This window comes from Panthera uncia (assembly GCF_023721935.1).
Source record: "Panthera uncia isolate 11264 chromosome B3 unlocalized genomic scaffold, Puncia_PCG_1.0 HiC_scaffold_1, whole genome shotgun sequence".
Taxonomy (NCBI): domain Eukaryota; kingdom Metazoa; phylum Chordata; class Mammalia; order Carnivora; family Felidae; genus Panthera; species Panthera uncia.
In genome coordinates, this window is record NW_026057582.1 from 101,793,218 (window position 1) to 101,819,219 (window position 26,002).

General features: G+C 34.8%; 1 protein-coding gene across 3 annotated transcripts in view; it reads right to left on the bottom strand.

The window, feature by feature from the left end:
* Window positions 1-26,002, bottom strand: part of VPS13C (vacuolar protein sorting 13 homolog C) — a 211,164-nt gene that overhangs the window by 71,636 nt on the left and 113,526 nt on the right. For all 3 annotated transcript variants that reach the window (XR_007453840.1, XM_049613728.1, XM_049613729.1), the window contains exons 41-51: window positions 24,181-24,297; window positions 22,757-22,860; window positions 18,099-18,266; window positions 16,387-16,691; window positions 15,309-15,456; window positions 11,165-11,315; window positions 9,029-9,138; window positions 6,095-6,264; window positions 4,589-4,836; window positions 3,240-3,469; window positions 800-892 (exon numbers count right to left, since the gene is read on the bottom strand). Coding sequence is in view for 2 of the 3 variants with exons in the window: in XM_049613728.1 (XP_049469685.1) it covers window positions 800-892; window positions 3,240-3,469; window positions 4,589-4,836; window positions 6,095-6,264; window positions 9,029-9,138; window positions 11,165-11,315; window positions 15,309-15,456; window positions 16,387-16,691; window positions 18,099-18,266; window positions 22,757-22,860; window positions 24,181-24,297 (1,844 nt within the window). In the remaining variant the exon portion in view is untranslated. The remainder of the gene's footprint in view (window positions 1-799; window positions 893-3,239; window positions 3,470-4,588; window positions 4,837-6,094; window positions 6,265-9,028; window positions 9,139-11,164; window positions 11,316-15,308; window positions 15,457-16,386; window positions 16,692-18,098; window positions 18,267-22,756; window positions 22,861-24,180; window positions 24,298-26,002) is intronic.

Here is a 26,002-nt window from a genome sequence, read left to right on the forward strand (position 1 = left end):
AAGTTCTTCAAAAAGTAAATCTGTTAACAAAATTCAATCTAAAACTACTGAGCATTTTAAAATATTGAGAGAAAACTGCACTGTTATTTATATGGTAACTCAAATGACATTAATTTGAGCCTTGGTTTAATCACTATCGGTTATGGTATAGTAAAACTGCTATCAACCACCTTAATATTGCGTCCTTTGGACAGACAGAAAAAGAGATTTGGGGAAGTATTATTCTCTGTCTTTCATTTATAACCAATTATGAGGTCATACTTAAACAACACAAATGCTATTGGAGAACAGAGATTGTTTTTCCAATACTTCAAATATAAGAGATTAATAAAAAGCAAATCCTAATAACTTATTTCTAGTTATTCTAGTTATTCAGTAATCTGTCATTACAAAAATTTAAAAGCCAAATAAAACATTTAATTATGTAATTATTAAATTCACATTATACCTGAATAAAAGCCTAAAATAACTTACTACAAATAAAGGCAACTTCACTTTTCCATCCCAACTTTCTTCTCTTCCCATCCCATCTCTGCTGTCCCCCAAACCCAATCTTCCCAACACACAAAAATCAAACATAATGGATATAAACTATCTCAATCATTTATAGATATTTAAAAGTACTCTCGTTATAAAAAGATAGAAAAAAATTTGCTTTAAAGAAAAATGACTTTTAATATTAGCAGTATTTACTGTTTGAATATGTAATGTAAGTAGTGTAATGTTCTAGTTAGAAGAGACATCAAAAGATATTGCTAGAAACAAGAATTTTTACCCAAATAATATGATAAGCACTGACCTTAATTATAAATTCTTCAACCATAATGCTTATATTTTGTTTTCCTGAAGCCCACATACATTTTTCCATAAATAAAGAACAAGGCTGTAAGACCTAGTAACAAATAAATAAAATTCACATTTCCTTAGTTAAAATCTGTTATGTATACGTAGATAATACACACCAGAAATGTCTTACTTAACTGGACATCTTTTTTTTAAAATACGTATTTATTTTTGTTAGAGAGAGTGTGTGTGTGTGTGAGCACGCATGAGCATCAGAGGGGGAGGAGCAGAAAGAGAGACAGAATCCCAAGCAGGTTCCACAAAGTCAGCTCAGAACCCAACTTGGGGCTCGAACTCACAAACCATGAGACTATAACCTGAGCCGAGCCCAAGAGATGGATGCTTAATGAACTAAGCAACTCAGGGGCCCTTAACTTGAGATCTTTAATGATACCTTACGCCAAAAGCAAAAGACAAATGAAATTAGGTGAGAACTTTTCTTGTGAGGGCTCTTAATTATGACAAATCCGTGTACATTGTCAAAGGACTGTAAGCAGTTCTGATCAATTCCTTTATGTCAATTCTTACGTAAGGATGCACAGTTACTAATACAAGTTTAAAATGTTTCCTTTCAGAACACCTGGGTGGCTCAGTTGGTCAAGCACCTGACTCTTGATTCTAGCTCAGGTCATGATCTTATGGTTCATGAGATCGAGCCCCCTGTAGGGCTCTGCTCTGACAGTGTGGAGCTTTCTTGGTATTCTCTCTTCTTCTCTCTCTGCCCCTCCCCTGCTCATTCTCTCTCTCTTTCTCTCTCTCTCTCTCAAAATAAATACATAAACATTAAAAAAAAATAAAATGTCTGCTCTCACTAAAATATCTTTCAAACGATACCCTTTGTAAAATATGCCTTTAAAATATCCATAAAAATGAGGTGAAGACTATGGTAAAGTCTTACATTCACAAAGAAGTACATGAGGAAATGAAATTGTTAATTATTAGTTTTTATGACAACTAAATAACTTGAAATTGTTATTTTAAACAAAGAGTTCTGGGGTAGCTGGATGGCTCAGTCAGTTAAGTGTCCAACTTCGATTCAGGTCATAATCTCAAAGTTCATGGGTTTGAGCCCTGCATCAGGCTCTGCGCTGACAGCTCAAAGCCTGGAGCCTGCCTCAGAGTCTGTGTCTCTCCCTCTCCCTGCCCCTCCCCCATATATGCATGCACATGCATTCTCTCTCTCTCTCTCTCTCTCTCTCTCTCTGTCCCTCCCTCTCAGTCTCTCTAAAATAAATAAACATTAAAAAAATAAAGTTTTGTTAACATATTAGAAAAAGACTGTGGTAAGGTACGTAAATGAACAGTTTCCCTATGATGAACACGAAGTCATTCTTGAATATCATATAAAGTGCTTATAAAACAAATTTCCAATCTGTAAACCCAATGACTTACTTAAAACTATTAAGCTTATATTTGTAAATAAATTTACTTATACTATATATATATATATATATATATATATATATCATTAAAGAAATAAGTAAACTAACCTTACACCTCAACTGAATAAGTAAACTAACCTTACACCTCAAGTGAATGGAGGAATTAGTATTGTATTATTTACATTTAAAAAAAAATTAGGAAAAGCTTTGCCTGGAGTAATCAATTAATTATAAGCTTTCTGTGACAGGCCAAAAGATGATCCTGCTCAAGAATGCTTCATGATGAAGTACAGACTAAGTCTAATGTTGCATTTCTTCATGTAAGCCACTTGATCATAAATTTTCCTAATTTATGCAAATGAGTCATATAATACAATGAATCCTCTTTAATGTAAAATTCTCAATTTAACATTTAACACTTATTGGTATGGCAATCAATTAACTAAAATATTTTTCAACAATAACTTGAACACATAACTGAAGTTAACTTTTTTTTTAATGTTTGAGAGAGAGAGACAGACAGACAGACAGAGCACAGTAGGGGAGGGGCAGAGAGAGAGGGAGACACAGAATCCGAAGCAGGCTCTAGGCTCCGAACTGTCAGCACAGAGCCCGATGCTGGGCTTGAACTCACGAACTGTGAGATCATGATCTGAGGTGAAGTCAGATGCTTAACCAACTGAGCCACCCAGGTGCCCATGAAGTTAACTTTTAATACAGCAAAACACAATCTCTTTGGTCACATGACTTCAATGCTGATTTGTACTAAAATTCAACTACTGTTCCACAAAAGATGGTACAATGAAAGGAAAAAGTTTAAAGGTAGCTCCCAGTTCTGCCAATGGCAGCATGGCTGAATCATTTAACATCTTCGGAACTCAACCTTAACTTTAAACCTCAAATTTGTAGTAAATAATCTCTGAAGTCTTACAGAGCTCTCACATTCTAGGATTCTACGAATCCACCATTTCTGCCAATCTTCAATCCGTGCTTAGAATATAAGGCAATTCTTACTGTAGTAATGTTTCTTCCTCTTTTTTCTCTGAGAAAAGGGCAAGCAAGGACTTTAAGATCTCTCACAGAAGCTTCCATCATCTGTTCAAGTTTGGAGGTTGACATAGACAGGTTACACTGGAATGAGGCTGTCAGAGCAGGAGCATCGGCCTTTGTCAGATTGGCAACAAATACCACTTCTGGATCTGTGATCTTGGCCTTTAAAGTCATATTTGGTCTTACAGAGTCATCTGAAAAAACAAAAAAAGCAACCAAAAAATATGTCACAAAACGTATCTTGTCACTTGAGTATATACTATCTATAAGTTGCTAGGTTGTTTCTAATATCTTGCTATATGGGATATGGCAGAATTAACCGTAGTTGACTGATACTAATGATAAATTATTAACAAATGCTGATTGTGCGGGATACATGCAATCTGATCTCTGACACAACATCATTTCCACTTTGACCTAGCAAGAATAATCTTGTTTTGAAGTTGGTTTTGTCTGAATTAAGGTGTGTGCACATATGAACACATGAATGTGTTTTATGTTACATTGCAGAGACAGGAGGGGAAAACAGGAGAGGGTAATATCAGGAAGAGGATAAGAGACTGATAAAGTTGACTCTGACTTCACTATAAAACACATAATCAGTGTCCTACAATCTATAGGATTAATGCATTAACTATGTATATGAATATAGAGATATATAATTACTGTTTAGGAAAGGTAAATGAAAAAATAAAATTCTGACCTTGCCAGTGAATGGTATTTTCCAATCTTGCTGAATTATGCATTAGAAAGATAAATGCCTGACCTGAGACAATTATAATCTAACAAAGAAAATCACTGATCTACTTGGTAATGCTAGAGTAATTTATAGAGCAGGGAAGTGACTTCGGTGTACATCAAGACCAGACATTTGCACACACTCCCCTTAGTTTAAGGTGTTTATGGTGATGTCCAGGGGCATCGTGCTGGGTGGTCTGATATCACCTTCTGCCTCTATCTGTTCAATTGCTTCAATGGATATAATTCTTCCATATATTTTCTCTGAATAAAAGACTGCCCTTCTATAAAACAGTCTCCCAACCAAAGACCCAGATTAACTCCCTCTATGTTTGGGTAAGTAAAGAAATGTTAATGGCAGAGTTGGAACCAGAACAGGGGTTTCCTAGCCCCTAATCCAATACATATTTCTATTCTACCTCTTAAAAATTTATGCTTACTAAAAGTTTTCCACAGCATATATTTAAATTGGAAAGAGTATTTCACTTTCTTGAATTGTCCATTCCTCTTTTTTCTTGTAATCTTTGTTAAAATATACGACAAGCTGTCATCTACAACAGATAAATTCTACTAACCTTTCTCCATCTTGATTTTTGCTGTGGCTGTCTGTCGTAGTGGAATCTGTGCTTCTTTTGCCATATTTTCTGAATTCTGAGACACAGCTTTGATAAAGAAATCTGCCACAGTCATCAGAAACTCCACGCTGGCACATACATATAGCTTGTCAAGAACAGCATCAACATGACTTCCATTTTTGCTTTGTTTGTAACTTATATCAATCATAGAACTGTTGTCATCTTGATCATTCCTTTTATCAATCATTCTAAAAAATATATACATTATTTTATTCTTGCAAAAATAATTTAAAAGATGAAAAATTTCCTATACACCTTAATAGTCTTTGTTTCACCTTTAAGTTTTTAATCTGAACAGAAAACAGGTCAACGTTAACTGGGGTCTAATTAGCTAATTAGCAACTAGGACATAGTCTCCTAATCTCTATAGCAAGACTCATGTTTTTAAGCAATTACAGATTATTTTATAATTATAATACAGTAGCAGAAAAATAAATGAATGACTACTAAAAGGAATTAACAAAACACATTAATGTGGTCCCACAAAATTTAAAGGTCAACCTCTTTACATTAGTTTACAAAATAAAACCTCCCTGAACAAATTTATCTCCAAAGATCATCCTATATAATTTGAGTCCAAAAGTATTCAATCAAATTCAAATCAGCCAGTGTTTATCAAGTGTCTGCAGTGATAGCTGCCACATATCCTCACACATGCTGGGAAGAACAGGTTACCAAACAGATGATGGCCTTACCCTTGCCTATATAGCAGTGGACAGCTACCCCAAACACGAAATTTGCAAACTAGAAAAGCTGGTTGCATGATAGCACTCTTTCCTCATTTATTCATCTCTAGGAAACACAAAGAGCTCAGAAGTATCCAGTATGTATTCAATGGAGCCCCTGGTTAGGGAGCAGCATAGTTTTTCTCCAAAGAACATCAAGGGCAAAAAGAGTATGTCTCAATATTTGAGAAAGGAATAAATATATAATTAGAATATTAAAGTCACATTATTTCCCACTTTATAGGAGGCTAATACAAACTAATGTTTAAGTACTGGTTTGATAAAGTGAAAATGCTAGGGATTACATTTCTAGTAAAACTTGGAAAAAAATTCAGAATACTGGTTTAAAATATACAGACAAAACAACTAAGATAAAGAAAAGATCAGAAACTTTCAGGCTTTTTATGGAAAAAAAAAAGAACCTGCCTTTTGGGGACAATTTAGAAAAATATGTTACCAAAAAACCACCCTATGTGAATTTCATTATTAAAATTCTTACATTCTCTTAGTTCCTGCTTTTAAGACAGTACTCCACTTTATTATTAACTTTCCCTTTAATTCAAATTTCACAGGAACTGAATCTGATATTAGCACTATTTATTGATGCACTTCAAATTGAAGTATGACCAAAGATCTCTTTTGATAATCCCAAGCCTAGCAACCGAATGTCAGGTATAATGTCAGCCTTAAATAACGTACAGCAAGTTCAGAGATGACAAACCTTGATGTTGCTCTCTCAATGCCTTCTCTGAGATCGTCAAGTGTGCATGTCTTAAGTTTAAGGCTAACATTCATTGAGCCATCCTTAAACATCTTCCCTACAGAGGCCATAAGATGTAGTCTGAGTTCACCAAGCCGGAAACTGTCATTGTGAAATGAAAGTTTGGATTCCTGTGGTGTATTTTCAAGCAAAAGAATCAGTATCTTTAAATATTATGTAATGACTTTTAAACACATTTCTTAACTCAGAGACAAAAGGCAAACTGATACAACAAAATTTAAAAGCATGGGTGTTAAAACACAAGAATAAAACAGAATAATACATGTGTTTCTAAGTGTATATGTACATATAAAAAATACATGTGTTGATATTCAACAATGGTTAATATATAAAAATTTATCTCAGAGTTTAATGCAAATAAAGATATTCAGGAAATGTTTTTGTCAATCAGTCTAACTAATAAATATTTAATTAACTCTTCTGTTAAAACAAAAACAAAAAACAAAAAACACCGTGAAAGGAACTATGGGGTTTATGAGAAAGGATAAAATATAGTAGGTGATCTCAGCGAGCTTATACCCTAATAAATATAGAAAATAGAAACATACTATAACGAACATGACAAGGAGATGCTGTAGACTGTAAATGATCAAAGACTGACACGTAGACACTTATTTACTCATATTTAATCCCCCCCATATTCCACAAAGGATATTAAGTGATTAGGTAAAGAGTACAAATAGCAAAACTCAGAAGGTCAGAGAGATCACTGGTGGGCTGAGAAAAATTCAGAAAGAAGATGATAACTGAGCTGAGCCTCAGAGACTAAGCGGGATCAGATGGGGTAAGAGGAGGGAGAAGAAATTCCAGATGCAGAAAAAACACGAGTAAACAATTCAGAGATGCTCTAAGGGTATAAGGTACTAGCTGCTTAAGTTTGAATATTTCAATTAAAGAATGGTAGGGAATGAGGGGTGGGAAGAAATACAGGGCCTAATGAGGTCCCACTTCCCAAACTAAAGATTTAAACTTTCATTAACAGGTAAAAGGATCTCAATCTTTAATTGTAACACATGCTGCAAATTCTAAAGGTATGCCCACATCCTGCAAATTCTACATCTAAAGGTACGTAACACATCCTGCAAATTCTAAAGGTTAAATATACAACCACCCCCCAAAAAGAAGGAAAAAAAACAAAACAAAACAACTAACAAAAATGTCTTTAGGAAAGTGAAGTCCTAATTGCTCACTATAGACAATGGCATTGATATAAGAGGTAGTGGTGATGTGCAATTCCTGGTACATTGGTTATAACTACATCCATCACTCAAGACGGTACATTGTATGCATATGGGTCAGACATTGACATTATTAATGGCAAATTTGGAATGTAAGTTATAAAAATGTAAATAATTCACAAGCTTCTGGTCTGTAACTACGAATAGAAATGACCTGTGACACACCTACTGATCACAATATACTAGTACAGCTACTAACGTAAACAATTTGGAGTCACTGAACTTTTTTTAATAAGGTACAATTCAGACAACCTAATACCGAATGTTTTTTAGTAGAGTAAAAAGTTATAGGGGCGCCTGGGTGGCGCAGTCGGTTAAGCGTCCGACTTCAGCCAGGTCACGATCTCGCGGTCCGTGAGTTCGAGCCCCGCGTCAGGCTCTGGGCTGATGGCTCGGAGCCTGGAGCCTGTTTCCGATTCTGTGTCTCCCTCTCTCTCTGCCCCTCCCCCGTTCATGCTCTGTCTCTCTCTGTCCCAAAAATAAATAAAAAATGTTAAAAAAAAAAAAAAAAGTTATAAACGGCTACGTGAAATTCATTTAGGAAAGTGAACTTGTGCCAATGTCTGGTATGGATGAGAGGAAAAAGAGCAACGAACAAGGAAGCCATTACAGTAAGGGTAAGCTAAGAAGTTTCAAATAAAGTAGCAGTGAGAAGTATCAGGAAAGAACAAAGAAAAAAATGGCAATACTCAGTGTCGAATGAATAAAGGTCAATAAAGAAGGAAGTAAAAGAAAATATCAACATTCTAAGGCTGGGGCACCAGTAGAATGATGGTACCTTAAGTGCAATGAAGAATACATTCAACTATTCATTTCCCATAGGTCATGTTTTTTATTTTTTCATTAACATTAAACATTAGAAATGAAAGTAGTTTACTGCATAAATGACGGACACTAGCCCAAGGCTCAAGAGCAATATGAATAACTTAGAAAACAATTTGAAACATAAGATAACATGAATGGACAATAACAACAGACATAATCAATGCAAATTATGGGTATTATAATATGATGTATTTATTATGAGTATTATGATATGATGTAATTGATATAATAAAATTATTTATTGAAGATACTATCTACATAACAACAAATAGCTTTCTAAAATAGCACTGGTACATTAATTACTTCAAATCATGGCACTAGACTTGGTTCTTGTATCCACTAATCGGTATCCTTAATACAAATCTATTACATATAACATTTATTTAATAGAAACATAATTAATGCTTTTATATCCTGGATAATCATGAATTATAAAAGAATCCTCCAAGGTTCCAAAGCCACTACTAAATTATTCTTATACGGCTATATATGTACACATATATAGCTATGTAACAAAATTACACATATAATTAATTACTCACATATAAAATTCTTCTATTAGAGATGGACCTAAGTAGTTCAGGGCTAATGTTACCAAAAGAAGTAAAAATTTTTCCTTAGTTGAGTAAGATTAGAAATACTAACAAAGTGAAGACAGAGCAAGACCAATGTATATTCTGTAGGCCAAGTAAGAGTTTAATAGACATATTAATTTTTTAATTAATTTTTTAATTCAAATGAAAAGATGCCAATGTTTTAAAATTAAGTATCAATAACTGAAGATGTATTTCTAAATAAATTTACTACATACCTGGTTTATATCATTGTTATAAAGGACAATGGAAAGAGATTCAAAGTGAAAGTCAAATTGGAGAGTGACATTTTGGTCCACAGAAAGCTTTGAGTCTGTCATATCTTGTTCTGATGGTTCAAACATAAGAATGAAAATTAAAAAGCTTTAAGTAAGTACATTATTTTACACTTATTTAAAAAGCAGAGATGATAACTTATTATTCTAAATATGTATCATACTTTCTAGGATTCTTTAAATCATATTATGAGAATTAATTAAAATGGCAATGATTTATTCTATATATATTTAGTATAGGGAAAAATGACAGAGGGAGACCATCTATATTTTAAAAGAAGCAACAAAAAAGAAGGGGTCTTGGAGAGTATCCAGACAACTTTTTTTTAAAGCCCCCCAGAGCGGGACTGTTCATCATAGAATAATTTACAATTATCAAAGCATTTAACCTAAATGGTTATAAGCCAGTGTTAAGAGATTATGAAATTAGAGGCAGAGAAAAATAAAATATTTTGACCTAGAACAGACTAGTCACTAACAGATTCTCTGCTAGCATAATGTAATTCTCGCTATCTTTAATTACCTATACCACCCAGCTCATTACATTTACAAGAACAGAATATAATTCAAGAGCAGAGACAAACAGTGCTCAAATAAAATATGGGCCAGGGAGCCTTTGGAATTCTGGGGGAAAAGAGATTTCAAGAAGTAATTTAGTCCTTTCCCTCATCTTTAGGCAAAAACGTTTTAGACAATAAAAACAGACACTGTTTTCAATCACTCTTAGAAACTGATTTTATCAACTCTTTTGGAGATGGATTCTATCCTTTGATCATTTATAGGGAAATGTTCTTACAAGATACTGGAAGAGCAAACACTGCATAACTTTAACCACATAAAGGCTTCGCCATGTTGGAAAATGCTAGGGTTTCTTCCCTTCACTTTTCCTGAAAGTAATTCATATTCCAATCTCCACCATCTTTGCAGCTTTCTGAATTCACAACTTTTCCCAAGGACCACGTTAACCGTATAGCCAGAGCCAAAGACACAAATTGACCGCAGCTGAACATAATGAGCTCCTGATTTAATCACATACAGTCTGCCTGCTGTTTTTAGTCATCTGCACATAGTTCCGGTCTAACCACAGCAATAGCCTGCTTATCTAGTGTTTGTCTGGACTGTACTGGAGCATACTCCCAGTCTGGGGAGAAGATGCTCACCTCACCAACCCCATGTAACACTAACTATCCACCTGAAACAAAAACCTTTTCTGCACACAACTCTAGTCATTTATTTTGCAATTTCAAAACACACTGGGCCTAAATACAGGAGAAGCAATGTTAATGATATTATTAACTGGCACTTTTATGTACTGCTTTCTTAAGTAACAGCTGATGATCTGAGCATTCATTATAAAAGCACAGCAGTCTGGAGCCATTCAACAAAAGGGGAAGCCATGGAAATATTAACCTAGTTACAGTCTAATAAAACATATGTTCACGTAAATGACTTTAAATGATCAAAAAAGTAAAATTATGTTTTATATAATATCTTGAGCAAGAATGACACTTTTCTTTTATAAAAATTATCCTTTAAAAATGGATGAATTTAAAAGGCTCAGTGCTTTTAAATGATTCCATTGTAATAATCCAGAAAATTCCCTTATGTATGTGACTATATCATTCTCTAATAAAGCCAGATTAGTAAAGCTGTTTTTGTACCAGAAGACCTTCCTTTCTCTTGGGCCAGTCATTTGAGTAGGATATTGAGGCCCTTTTTTCTCTTGATAATTTTGGACCTTGCCATGCTACATGCCTAATTTGCTATTTCTCAAGGTACACCACCTCCATGGCTCCTAAACTCAGCAAATTCAGCTGTTAGAAGTAAAGGGCAAACATGTATCCTGCAAACAGTAGGTGGCCCCTCCCCTTATGGAAGACAATGAGCATACCTCCTTCCCTTGGGAGCTCCAAGGCAGCCCCAGGCCCCGTACCAGCCAATTTTCCACAGTAAATACTACAGTATTGAAACAGTTCATAACACATTGTGCTAGACAACTAAAAATACCGCTATACATAAATACAGCATTAACACTAATTTTCCTCCATAATCAAAGCAAAAATCTTCATTAATTTATACCTTTGAGGTGGTCAGGCCCACCCAGAACATCTTTTCTTACTCTTATAGCCTCCTGGGTAGACTGTGTAGGGCTTGGCTGTGAAGAAGCTTCTCCAAGATTTTCCAGCAAAATTTTCATTAAAACTGTTAAGTCATCTTCACTGAGAGCAACCTAGAAAGCAACAATAAATTGTTAATATATAAGTAATAAAAAAGCAGAATATCATATCCATGTCTCAGTTTACAGTTCCTCAAATTCAATGTTCACCTAAGTAAAAAAAAAAAAAAAAAAAAAAAAAAAAATGGGAGAGTAAACACAGGAAACAAGTATTTCATTGCATAGAAGGAGACACTATTGTTGTGTAAAGCACCCTTCTGTCTGATCCCAAGCCCAAGCACCTGCCTATGTCATTCTTCTTCCGGGTCTGTTCCTATCTTTCTTCTACTGCTCGTGGACCTGTGCTTCTCTCTCCTCTCCTTCTCTCCCCATCGCCACTCTGACTCTCTCTCTTCTCACCCAGTATCAGCTCCCTCCTCCACTTCACTCCCATCCAGACTTAATACAGGAAGAGTGTTGTTCAATTTCTAGTCTCTACCAAGAAGTAAAAAGATACTCTCCTTCAATGGAGCTCTTATTCCCTGTAAATATGCATCTGGACATACCTAAGATATTTGTGCAACTTATCAAGAATAATGCCACTTAGAACAGTAAGTAATGCATCACAAAGAAATTTTTAAAACAAAAACACAGAGCAGAAAAGGAGCATCTTGTTGATCTCCCACCTTTACAAAAGGGAATGTGTGACGAAGGAAGGAAGGAAGGAAAGAAGGAAGGAAGGAACAAACAAAGTAAGTAAGTAATGGGGTGCCTGGGTGGCTAAGCCAGTTAAGCAGCTGACCTCGGCTCAGGTCATGATATCACAGTTGATGAGTTCGAGCCTTGCATCCGGTTCTGTGCTGACAGCTCAGAGCCTGGAGCCTGCTCCAGATTCTGCGTCTCCTTCTTTCTCTGCCCCTCTACCACTCACACTCTGTCTCTCTCTCTCTCAAAAGCAAATAAACATTAAAAATTTTTAAAGAAAAAGAAAGCGAGAGAGAGAAAAAAAGAAAAAGAAATGAAGAAGCAAAGAGAGAGGGAGAGAGTTTTTGAGTCAGGCAGCACTGTATCAACGCTACCACTTTCTGGCTGTGCTATTTGCCAAGTTTCTTAGCCTCCTTAACTCAGGTTTCTTAATCTTTAAAAAAGAAATAATACCATCTTCCTCCTAGCTGCCTGCAGAACATGAAGTAGCTAGAACAAAATTGCTACTGGCTGCCAAGAACCATTAAACCTTTTAATCTTTCTATCTTTTGTACATTTTCCCTACACACATAGCAGTCCAAAAGACTGTTCCAAATACTTAAACACAACTTCACACAGGCATGCATGCATTCACAGCACCTTCTCCTCTGAATACCACAGAATACTTTGTTCCCCAAATACAGGCCCTTATTGACAGAAAAAGTGCCTGACCCCAGCCTAAATGAAAATGGGGAGATACTTTAGCATGAGATAATAACCAAAGATTTCTTGTTTGCTCCAAGAGAATAGATGTCACTTTAACTCCCCAGAACTTCCCTGTGTATTCATTCCCATGTGTGATACCAACCAAGATATTACAACTACCTGGAAAGCAGTGAACTTCACCATCCCCTCTGGTTTGCTGTGGCTGAAACCCTTCCGTAAGCGTGAATGACAATTTGAGACATGGCCCCACAGTTGTTTAAGAACTGTCAAACTGATTTACTCAACTCACTGATGTCACCTACCTGATACCCTTTCTTAGCTACACCCAGAAAAAGTACGCAGACTCACACCAATGAGGGGGTGTTCTGAGAGGCCTGGATTGCTGACACATCAGGTAGTGGAAACTGCACCCACTAAGGCTGCATCTTGATTTAACAGGCGTCCTTTTAGTTAAAGTGATGATCACACGTTGATGTTAAAATGCTGGATCTGTTACTTTTTGTCTTTCTTTTGAAATACTTCCAGCATAAAGGAAAAGCAGAGAGAATACAATAATCCTCCCCAGTGTACCTATCATCTAGCTTTGTCAAATCTTACAGTTTCCCACATTTCCTTTAGATCTTGTTTCTCCATTATAGATATGGTTGAAGACCTATGTTTACTTCTATGAGACTCCATCCCAGCCACACTCCTTTTCAGCGAAAGACACTATCCTGAATTAGAGAATTATTCTTCCCGTGAATGTTTTCTTATATTTACCACAGTTGAATTCCCTACAAACAATTCACACACACACACACACCACAAACACACACACAGCAATGTCTATTGTTTGTTATAAAATTCGAAATAATATAGAATTGTACTCTCATTTTGCAACTCAATTTTTTCCACTTTTATGTTTAAGGTATACCCATTTTGTTTCATATAGTTCTAGCTCACTCACCTTATTGCTTTATACTGCCCATAATATGAATATACTATCCCTTAGTCCATATTCTCCTACTGACAGAAATACAGGTTTTACTTTTGCTTTCAGCAAACCTAGAACCACACAATCCTTGAAAGCAAGGGGAAAAGGTCAGATATTAGTCCTGAGATCTAATCTCTTAACAGCAAGGGAGAAGCTGAGAGTTGCATACTCTGAAATAGAGAAATCTTTATGAATAAATACCCTAAATAGACACTCTTCCCTTATATTATATCCACTCATAACTACACAAAGGACCCTTCATCCCTACAACAAACTTCAGTTTTAACTTCTTCCTGAGTAGAACTCTTTGACCTTTCTGTTTTATCTTAGAACTAACTCTGAAGTAATCACAGGTGTCAAAAACTTCTAAACTACTAGATTTGTATTTGTTTTTCACACACTCGGTTTAGTCACTCTCGGTCCTCCCCTATCCCCTACTGCTTGTCTTCAGTGGTCTCACAAACATGCACAGGAGAACCACAGGACTCCTACACTTCCATTACCACCTCTGACCAATACCATCTCTCCCAGTGAGTCAACATGGAAACCGATAATCACACTATTATAAACAATGCTGTGTTTATAGGCTGACCAAATGTACACCTCCATCTATTTAAAATGTCCACTTTTCGGGGTGCCTGGGTGGCTTACTGGTTAAGTGTCTAACTCTTGGTTTTGGCTCGGGTTAGCATCTCACAGTTCATGGGTTTGAGCCCCATGCTTCAGTGCGGAGCCTGCTTAGGATTCTCTCTCCCTTTCTCTCTCTCTGTCCCTCTCTCACACACACACTGTCTCTCTAAATAGATAAATAAACTTTTTTAAAAAGTTCACTTTTTTTTTTAATGTTTGTTTATTTATTTATTTTTGAGGGAGAGAGCGAGCAAGTGTGAGTGGGGGAGAGGCAGAGAGAGAGAGAGGGAAATGCAGAATCTGAAGCAGGATCCAGGCTCTGAGGTATCAGCACAGAGCCCAACATGGGGCTCAAACTCAAGAACCATGAGATGATGCACTGAGCCGAAGCTGGATGCTTAAATGACCGAGTCACCCATGTGCCACATAAGTTCTATCTTCGAATTAAAAGAGTGCTTTTAAACATTAAGAATACTCCTATGGTATTTTGAATGTGGTATTTAAATCTTACTTTATACTGGCTTACAATTCAAGTGCCTTAAAACTGTAACAGACCTTTCCAAAATGACTAATACTATGTTCAGTAAACTCTAGTAGGTTTTATCTCGGACTTCTTGCTGGCTTTACCAGATATGTGACTAAAGTGAAATAAAGAAAAGTCAGAGAATTAGGATGACTTCATTTTCAGCTAACAAAGTACTCCCATTTAGGACATCACCACTTTTTTTTTTTTAATGTTTATTTATTTATTTTGACAGAGAGAGAGAGAGACAGAAAGAAAGAATGAGTGAGTGAGCAAGCAAGCAGAGGAGGGGCAGAGAGAGACATAGAATCTGAAGCAGCCTCCAGGTTCTGAGCTGTCAGCACAGAGCCTGACGCGGGGGGCTCAAACCCATGAACCATGAGATCATGACCTGAGCTGAAATCGGAGGCTTAACCGACTGAGCCACTCAGGCGTCCCAAGGCATTACCACTTCTGATGTACACTAGAACTGGACTGTGATCAATGCTAAAAGCCTACTCACAATTTTCACATAATGTATACATATACTTACCAACATAGGTTTTAGCTTTCCTTTTATCTCCATCCCTGGAATCTGCATATACCATGCTGCTGCTAAATTTCGTTGTATGGACAATAGCATGTTGACTGGTTTTAAAATTTCAATGTCATGTTGTGGCAAGCCAGACTGCAAAATAGTTCTGAAAGATAAACAAGAATTTGTTTTGTATTTTTTAAATTTACATTTTAAAATGAAGACTATCATATTGTGTAATAGTTTCCAGTTTTCCTGGATACTGAAGGCTGCTATCAGAATTCCTCTAGAACATGCTTCTTTTCACAAATCAATCCAAATCAGAAGAAATCAACAGCTTTCTAAAATAAAATCTAGGCAAGGCTGATTCCAAAGACAAAGAGTATGACTATTAAACTATTTATTATCTTTCACAAAGACGATTCAATATTAGCAACTAGTACAATGTTATACAAACAAATGTTTAACATCCTCCTAAAAAAGGCAAAGAAACTCTAAGTAATACTTAGTTTTGTGTTATTGGTACTTCTCCAAACTCAAAGGGAAAAACTCACCAAACCTACACATTGAACAAACATATGGTAATAGTCATTTCAAGCATGACTGCCAACAACCATTTGCACAACCAAATGAATGACTCTTGTCATTCAACAGACCCAAGACTTTCCCATTTGGATTCAATAATCCTTTAGATATCACACTGAGAATTCCCAAACGTGACAAGGTTTGGAAATGAGGAAAAAAAATCTTAACTTTTAGTACATTTTAAGAAGTCTGCTTCTGTCTACAGAAAATAGCTATGTGCAAAGTGAAAAATAAGTAAAATAAATCGAAATTATTATTGAGTAAACTATAATTTTATAATAGTAAATTTTTATAAAATGGAAAAAGCCACATAATAAATGTAGTAACACAAAATGAAGATTCCATGAGGTGCACAACTATTACCACTGACCAAAACCCAATGGTCATGGTTTTACAATTATAAAAAATAAGGAATGACAACCACAAAGAGTGAGAGTATTTTACCCCTTGAAAAGATTTTATGAGAATTATATTTCTAGAAGTAGTACACAATTGGATTATATATGTATACCTGGACAACTTCAACTGAGTTAGTTGAATGCTCATCTTATCAATGACTGGAGGAAGAGAATCACGTTCCATAGGAACTAAGCTAAATTTGTTTTCAACTCTGATTAAACCCAGATCTGCTATAACAGCATTAGGCGATACTGAAGACTGAGGAATAATAATAACTGGTGCTTTCAAGTTGATATCCATCAAAAGGCGGAAACTCTTTTGAGCCAAGTCTTTCATGCTGGAAGCAGCCCTTTCTGCAGCCTGGACTGTGGCTGAGCTCAAAGCTTCTTTGGCAGTTTGGAAATTGTTGAGGAAGTTCTATTGGAAGAGATAGATATTTAGATTTCCTTAAAAAAAAAAACAGGATTAACTTTAAAAAGCATTTTCTTTAAAAAAGAAAAACTAAATAAAATAGTAAAACAAAAGAGAGGCTATTTATGATTGTATATATGGAGACTGTCCAGAAAGACACACTCTAAAATATTAACAACTATTACCTATAGAAACAAGAGTCTTTTAACTTTCATTTTATGTATTTCAGAATTATCTGTTTTTTTATAAAAAATTTTTGTTGGCAATTCTTTTTTAAGTCTCCCTTTACTCATGAGTGTTTGTCACTTTAAATTCAAATGTAAATAGGGGTACCAGGGTGACTCAGTAGGTTAAGCATCTGATGCTTGATTTCTGCTCAGGTCATGATCTCACAGTCAGTGAGACAGAGCCCTGCATAGAGCTCTGTGCTGACAGCACGGAGTCTGCTTGGGATTCTCTCTCCCTCTCTCTCTGCCCCTGCCCCCCACTCAAAATAAATAAGTAAACTTAAAAAAAAATAAATAAAATAAATTCAAATGTAAGTAAAAGGACAGCAATTTACTTCTCCCACAGAGGATCAATTTTGTACCTCTAGGGCACAGGAAAAAAAGTTTATTGTTAGAAACTAAGAAATGCCAGCTTATTTCTGAAGTTTTTTTTTTTCTGAATGTACTCAGGCATAAGCAAAGATGCTTAAGGGTCTATAAACTTGCAATCAGTAGCAAGAGTCCAAATTACTTCATTTAAAGTAAGATGCATTTCATCTCAATTTCAACTAAAAACATATTTTTCCCAATGAAGAAAAGATGACTTTTAGAAGCAATATTCTTGAAGCTAATAATATAGAGTGAATTAAATTGCCCCTTCTCCAAATAAAATTACCTTCCAGAAGAATAAAACATGATGGTGTAGGTAGAAATCCATGACTAAAAGCCCTAAATAATAGTCTTGCTAAGAGGCATAGGCAGATTTAAACTCTTCAGCCCATGACATTTACATGGAAATAATAATTAAAAGAAAATAATTTTACAGACTTTTTGATTACAATTATATTCAAAAGTTGTAAATTCCAATACTAGTCCTTCATAAGCCTGAAGAGCTCCTAAAAAAATTCTTGTAGCTAAATACCTTTAAGGGTATTTCATAAAACAACACTGAAAATACCTAAAGTAAAACAACAAAAAGTACTTTTAAATTATAGAACTATGGAAATGTGAAAGAATGAGAACAATAACAAAAATTCATTTGGGTATCCATCACGTAAAGGATTTCCTTCACTATAACATTCTGTTCAGCATTTCAGTATTTACCACATAGCCCTGTTAGTAAAGATTTTGACTACCTAGTTACAGATGTATAGGCAAAGATATTTAGATCTCAATGAGAAATAAATATATTTTAAAATAAACTTACCAAAAGAGACATGAAGAATTTATGGACATAAACAATTTGAATACAACCCACTTTGAGACTAAGTTTCCCATCTACTTTCGACATATCAGCATAGGCCTTTCCTTCTGTGGCACCTGGATAAAGAGTCATTTGGAACCTAAAGACTTCATCTCCCAAAATAGAGACAGCCTAAAAGTATTAAATTAACTGGTTATTACATCAAAAGAGCTATATTATTTCAAAAGAGCTATATTATAAATAGCTTCCTTATTAAAAAATCCTTGATATATAAAGAAGCACCATTTAAATTCAACCTTCAATACATTATTAGCTAAAAATATCTTACTTAATAAAACTTTTTCCTATTTCTACAAAAGTTGTTTTAACCAGTGGAAATAATCAATCATCTAATTGGTCACACATGACTTACAAATCATCTAATCTACTATACACAATGTGAAAGCATACAATAACCATATTCATGCTCAATCCTTAACAAAGTGCCTAACACATGACAATTAATAAACACATAATGAACAAATGAGTAAAGGCATACCATAAAAACTAAAAAATCAAAATCAAAACTAAATAAATCTCAATGCAGAGATTATCTTTCATTAAAATAATTTTTGATATTTACTTTTTAGTTTCTATTAATCTGTACATTCTAGTTTTTTGTGAAATAACTTATTAAGTTAACTTTTTTTGGTATAATTTGCATATATAAAATGCACTCATCTGAAGTGTATACTCTGAAAAATTTTGACAAATTTATACTACCCATGTATGTAACACCAAAACAAGATACAGAACACCTCATCACTCCAAGTTCTTTTGAGCTCCTCCCCTTTAGCCAAAACCTGATCCCTCCCCAAAACCCAGATCCAAGCAACCACTGATCTTCTTTCTCAGTCTTTTCTAGAGCTTCATGTAAGTGGACTCATACTATATGTTCTCTTCTATATCTGCCTTCTTTCATTAATCATGATGTTGAGATTCACCCGCATTACATGTATCAGCATCTTTCCCCCCTTTTAATGTTTTTGTTTTCTTCAGATAGATATTCAGAAGTGAAAATGCTGTATCATATGAAGGAAAGTTCTTTTGTTAATTTTTGAGCCACCTCCGTACTATTTTCCATAGTGGCTGTACCAATTTACATTCCCAACCACAGGGCATGAGAGTTCCCTTTCCTCCACATCTTCACCAAAACTCATTATTTCTTGTCTATTTAATAAATGCGATTCTGACAGGTGTAAAGTGATATTTCATTGTGTTTTTGATTTGCATTTCTCTGGTGGTTAGTGATACTGAGCACCTTTTCATGTGCCTGTTGGCAACTGGTATGTCTTCTTTGCAAAAATGCCTATTCAGATCCTCTGCCCAATTTTTAACCAGATTGTTGTGTGTGTGTTATTGAGTTGTAGGAGTTCTTCATATATTTTTGATATTAACCACGTGTCAGATATATGATTTGCAAACTTTTCTCCCATTCAGTAGGCTACTTTTTGGTATGGTGATGGTTTCTTTACCATACAGCTTTTTAGTGCCATGTAGTCACATTTAAAAATGTTTGCTTTTGTTACTTTTGCCTTTGGAGTCAGATCCAAGAAAACATCTTAGCTAAGACCAATGTCAGGAACCTTACCACCTCTTTCCTTCTAGGAGTATTATGGCTGCAGGTCTTAGATTCAAGTCTTTCATCGATTTTGAGTTAAATTTGTTATATGGTATAAAATAGTGGTCCAGGGTCATGCTTTTTTGGGTGAGGGGGGGTTTTGGGGGGGAAGGGTAAAGGGAGGGGAGAGAAAGTGTAAGCGGGCGTTGTGAGGGGGTGGGTTGAGGGGGAGGGAGAAAGAGAAAGAGAAAGAGAGAGAGAGAGAGAGAGAGAGAGAGAGAGGGCTCCATGCCCTGCACAGAGATCAACACAGGGCTCAATCTCATGACTGTGAGATCATGATCTAAGCTGATACCAAGAGTCAAGGCTTAACTGACTGAGCTACCCAGGCACCCCCACTTTTGTGCTTTTATATACAACTGTCAAGTTTTATTGACAATTACATTTTTTGCACTATAGTGGTCCAACATCACTTACTGAAGACACTGTCCTTTCCACATTGTATATTCTTACCTCCTTTGTTGAAAATTCACTTTATGTACATGGGTTTATTTCTGGGCTTTCTAGTCTGTTCCATTTATCTATGTGCCTGTTTTGAGGCCAATACCATACTGTTTTGATTAATATAGTCTTTTAGAATAGTTTGAAATCAGGGAGCATAACACCTCTGGTTTCGTTCTTTCTCAAGACTGTTTTGGGGGGTGCCTGGGTGGTTCAGTTGGTTGGGCCTCCAACTTCAGTTCAGGTCATGATCTCGCAGTGTGAATTCAAGCCCTGCATCAGGCTCTGTGCTGACAGCACGGAGCCTGGAGCCCCCCTTTCAGTTCTGTGTCTCCCTCTCTCTGCCCCTTCCCCGTTCATGCTCTCTCTCTCTCTGAAAAATAAACAAACATTTAAAAAATTTAAAGAAAAAAAAGATTGTTTTGGCTGTTCTTTTGTGTTTTGATACAAGTTGAGAATTGTTCTAGTCCATGAAAGATGCCAGTGGAATTTTGATAGGAATTGCACTGAATTTATAGAATGCTTTGAGCACAGTGGACAATTTAACAATATAAATTACTTCAATCCATGAGCGTAAAATATGTTTCCATTCACCTGTGTCTTCTTCAATTTCTTTCAACAATGTTTTATAGTTTACAGTGTACAGGTCTTTCACCTACTTGGTTAAATGTATTTCTAGGTGTTTTTTTTTCTCCTAGATATTTTATTCTTTATGATGCAATTGTAAATGGGATTGTTTTCCTAAATTCTTTCTGATAGTTCATTATTACTATATAGAAATGCAACAGATTTTTGTATGTTAATTTTGTATCTTGCAACTTTACTGAATTCACTTATTAGCTGTTAACAGTTTTTTTCATGGTTTGAGGACTTTCTTTAGTATTATATTTACATTCCTTTCTTATTTTCTTTTATGTCTTTTGTATATTTACTGTAAGTTTTACTTTGTGGTTACCATGAGGTTCACATAAAACATCCTATGCAGATAACAGTGTGTTTTAGTTGACAACAACTAAAATTAGAATACACTCCCAAACTCCACATTTTCACTGTCTCCCCACATTTTATATTTTTGAGTCACATTTTACCCCCTTTTATCCTTTGAATCCATAAACAAATTATTGTAACCATAGTTATTTTTACTACCTTTGTCTATTAACTTTCATTCTAGCTTTAATAAGTGGTTAATCCACTCTTTACTATAGATTTACCTCTTCCAGTAAGATTTTTATTTTCATATGCTTTCTTGTTATTAATTAGCGCCATTTCTTTTCAGCTTAAAAAGTCCTTTTAACATTGTTATACGCCCAGATAATGGTTACAAACTTCTTTAGCTTCTTGAGCTTTTGTTGGTCTGAGAAATTCTTTATCTCTCTTTCTATTCTGAATGGTAACCTTGCTTGGTAGAGCCTTCCTGGTTAAAAGTTTTTTCCTTTCTGTTCTTTGACTATGTCATGGCACTCCCTTCTGGCTTGGCAAAGTTTCTGCTGAAAATCTGCTGACTGCCCCATGTGGTTTTCCTTGTACATTAAGTTCTTTTTCTCCTATAGTTCTTAAGATTCTCTTTAATTCTTGACAATTTAGTTAAAATTGGTGTCTTGGTGTTGTACTCTTTGGGTTCATCTTATTTGGAACTTTCTGTGATATTTCCTTTCCCAGTCTAGGGAAGTTTTCAGCCATTATTCCTTCAAATAAGTTTTCTGTCCCTTTCTCTGTCTCTTCTCCTTTGGGGATTCCTAGAATATGGGTGTTATTCCACTGCATGTTTCTCATAGGTCTCTTATGTTATCTTTTTTTTTTTAATTCTCTTTTTTGTTAGGCTGCTCTGTGTGGGTAAATTCCATTGCTTTGTCTTTTAGCTCACTGATCTGTTCTGCTTCATCCAGTCTGTTGCTGAGCCCCTCTGGTGTATATTTTAACTAACTTATTATATTCTTAGGCTGTATGACTTCCATTTGGTACTTTTGTATATTTTATATCTCTTTGTTGAAGTTGTCATCCTAATGATCCATTCTTCTCTTGAGTTTGGTGAGCATCTTTATGACTATTACTTTGAACTTATTATCAGGAAAATTACTTATGTCCAATTCATTAAGGGTTGTTTTTTTTTTAGGTTTTGTCTTTGTCTTCATTTGGACATTTTCCTCTGCCTTCTCATCTTGCCTCATTCTCTGTGTTTCTTTGTATTATGTGAAAGAGCTACCTCTCCCACTGGAGGAGTGGCCTTGAATAGGACATGACCTATGGGGCCCAGAAGCCCAATCCCACCTGGCCACCAGAGCCAGGCATCTACGGGGTGTCCCCTGTGTAGGCTGTGGGTGCCTGCAAGCTATGGCAGCAAGAGCACATCTCTGCCTCTCCCCACCGCCCCCATCTCGATGTGGCCATTTTATCTTCTGCTGTGAAGGTGCTGCTCATCTAGTTTTCAAAACTGTTTCGGAGGAAATTATCCCATTTGTAGCTGTAGAAATGGTATTGCCATGGGACAAGGTGAGTTCAGTATCTTCCCACCCTGCCATCTTGCACAGCCTCCTTTTCCTGAAACCTGTTTTTTAATTACCTTTTTGTGAATAGACAGCAAATCAACATTCGTAACTATTATATCCTTAAGTCTGGCAAACATATCGGTCTGCTTTGGCTTCACAGAAATAGAGGCATCCATTCCTATGGGAAATGTAACATTTATAAACTTTTCACCCAATCCTAGTGAACCAGTTCAAGTGACATTTAATTAAGTTAAAAGATATACTACCAAGATACAGAATGACTAAAATTACTATTAGACATATCAAAGGTATCAATTTCTATGTATGAGATGCCTAATAAAGATTACAGTATATTTAAGTGTTATAGGTATCCCATATATAAAAGTTGTGGAAATTTTAAAGACAAAAAAAAAAAAAAAAAAGAATTTCAAAGAGAAATAATCACAGGTCTCCAAACAAATATCCTGTGCATTTTCAAGATCACAAGTGGTCATTTAGGAAGACACACAGTATTTCTTCAATAGCTACCTCACAAGCATTTATTATGAATACTAATGCTCTGATAACTAAGTATATATGAATATAATTTGATGAATAAATACTCACTGTCATAAAATCTATCTAAAACATAATCTAAGACTTCTCTCCAAAAAAATTTTGTTATTCTGATTAATTTGTAACGGCATGATGATTTCCTAAACAGCTCCTCAGTAAAAGAGAAAGTCTGCAGCTAAGACCCAGTAATAAGCTCAAACTATTACCATGCTACCCATGAAATAGATACTTGGTAATATTTGTTGAATAGTACTTATTTTTTAATCTTTTCTCTAGTGTTTACTACGTACCACTTTTCTAACTATATACATATATAATCCTACAAATAATTACTATAACTATCACAATAATCCCATGAATAACTATTATAACTATCTCCATTTTACAGAAGAGAGAACTAAGATACAGAAAGGTTAATTTTCTCAAGGTCAGCCAATAAGTGTTAGAGCCAAAATTTGAATGTTGGCAGACTGGTCTAAGAACCCATGGTATAATATCAATCTATCCTTTTATCAAGCTGATGATGGATAAAGCCTACAAAATTTCTTTTAGATATTTTGATGCTATATATGCACAAAGACAAGGGAAATAAAGACAATAACATTTTCTCAGTGAGGTGTTGTGATATTAATTTCTCAGTTTAAATTAACATTATATTATGCTGAAAATACAAACAGAACATAAGCAATTAAGCCTTAGATTTATTCTAAAATTTTAAAAATACACAAGAAATGTTTCATGTCAGCTATGAAGCATAACAAATTCACATCCAACATTTCAAAGCACATCTCTAAAAAGGTTGCAAAAATCTTCACTATAAGTAAACAAAACTATGACTCATGAGAAATCTACCATGCACAAGCTTACTCTTCCTGATGTGATGGTGCTGTTTCTATTTCTGAAGAAACAGAAATACCTACAACAAGGAATATCACGTACTTACCACGTACTCTAATATCTGCAATGTTACACTTCTGATCACAGATAAAGACATTAAATGCATTTAATTCAGCTATGACCTTTAAATCAAACACATCATCTTGAGAAGTATTGCTGGATGCTGAAAAGTAATACAAACCTTGTGATTAGCCAAGTGTACAGATGATATAACAGATAAAATAATGTAAAACTCATAAAAAGTACATTATGAACTATGAAGAATCAAAAAGGCCTCCATTAAGATTCCATATAATTAACATGGATTTGACTCAATTTTCAAATGCCAATCAGACAAAAAGTAGCATGTTCCCTCGCAACTTAAGAATAAAGGCAACCTTTAAAGCACCTCAGAAGTACAATTTGCTAGAGGGAAATTTTCCCATAATTTTTCCTCTTAGAAAAAAGATAGTCCTCTATATTAGAATTCTAGAATTCTATTGCTCCCAAATTTTTATTTTGTACTTGTTTTTACATCATATATTAGATCAAAGAACATTTCATAAAAATGCTGAAATAAAGAATAGTTAATAAAATACATATTAACTATAACACAATCCGTGTTCTTAACTATAGAACCAATTTCTCTAGATTGTATCCTATTTCTCCATGAAAAATCCTGAAATAAAATCTATGAGACATAAACATAAAAGGTTAAAGTTTAAAAAATAAAATATATAATATATGTGTGTGCATGTGTATAAGAATCATAAACAAATGGGTTCCCTTCATCTACTTTGGTCCAGGTCTTCACTGATAAATTTAGGAGACGTTTTTCTAGAGATGTGTCTTGCCTGAGGAAAATAGACCTTTTCCTATAATACTGTAAAAGTACAGACATCAGTCTTTAATCACCAAAGTGATAACAGGAATTTTTGTCCCGTAAAATGTAAATCAAACCACAAAAACTATATTCGAACCATAAAAATCAACTATAAAACATACTGGAAGACTGTTCTTTTGGGCGAATAACTTTTGTAGTTTATTGAAATTAAACACTGCTTTTTCATTTATTCAACTGTGTGTGTATATGTATGCATTTATATAAGTAAGTATTTCCACGGACATTAATATGACAAGTATATTAAAGACAAACTTTAACTCTAGTTTATAGCAAAAGTATTGCTCTGATCCCTGATTAAAAAAAATCTGATCCTTATATTAGGTCCAATATTACTAAGAATTTAACACTTTAAAGATGTCAGTAATACAGATATTACTCAAACAGGTAATGGTCTGAAAATTAAATTGCCAGATATCAGATACTCACATCATGTAATATGAAAGCAAAAATAATTAAAATGATACTTGGCTTAAAAACAGGCACATGTTCACTCTGGATATTTCATATTTAACTTATAGCACAAGCCATATGCTTGAGCAACATGTGTCCATATATGTATGTCATTTAAACTCAGTTTTTGTTAGAAACCAAAGTGAGTCTGTCTCTTCTATAACATTCTTCCTCCTTTTGTGTCCTGCAAATCATTTAAAATTGTTCAGCGTCAGGTAGATTTATATGACTGATTGAAATGGGCCTTTGTACTTTGCATGATTGTATCACATTTTAATTTCTTCTGTTCTCACTTGCACTGAAGGCTACAGAAACATCAATACAAAGTACATACAACTTTATTTTATGTAAAAGATGGTGAAATCAAATATAAATACATGATTAATACTAAACATTTATTTTAAATCCCTTACTAAATTATTCTATACTACTGCAAGGATAAAATTTGCTTTTTCTTTTGAAACTATCCTAATCCGTCAGAGCAGCTATCACATTAAGTTGCTAAATATTAGTCTTAGCTTGAAAATATAAGTTA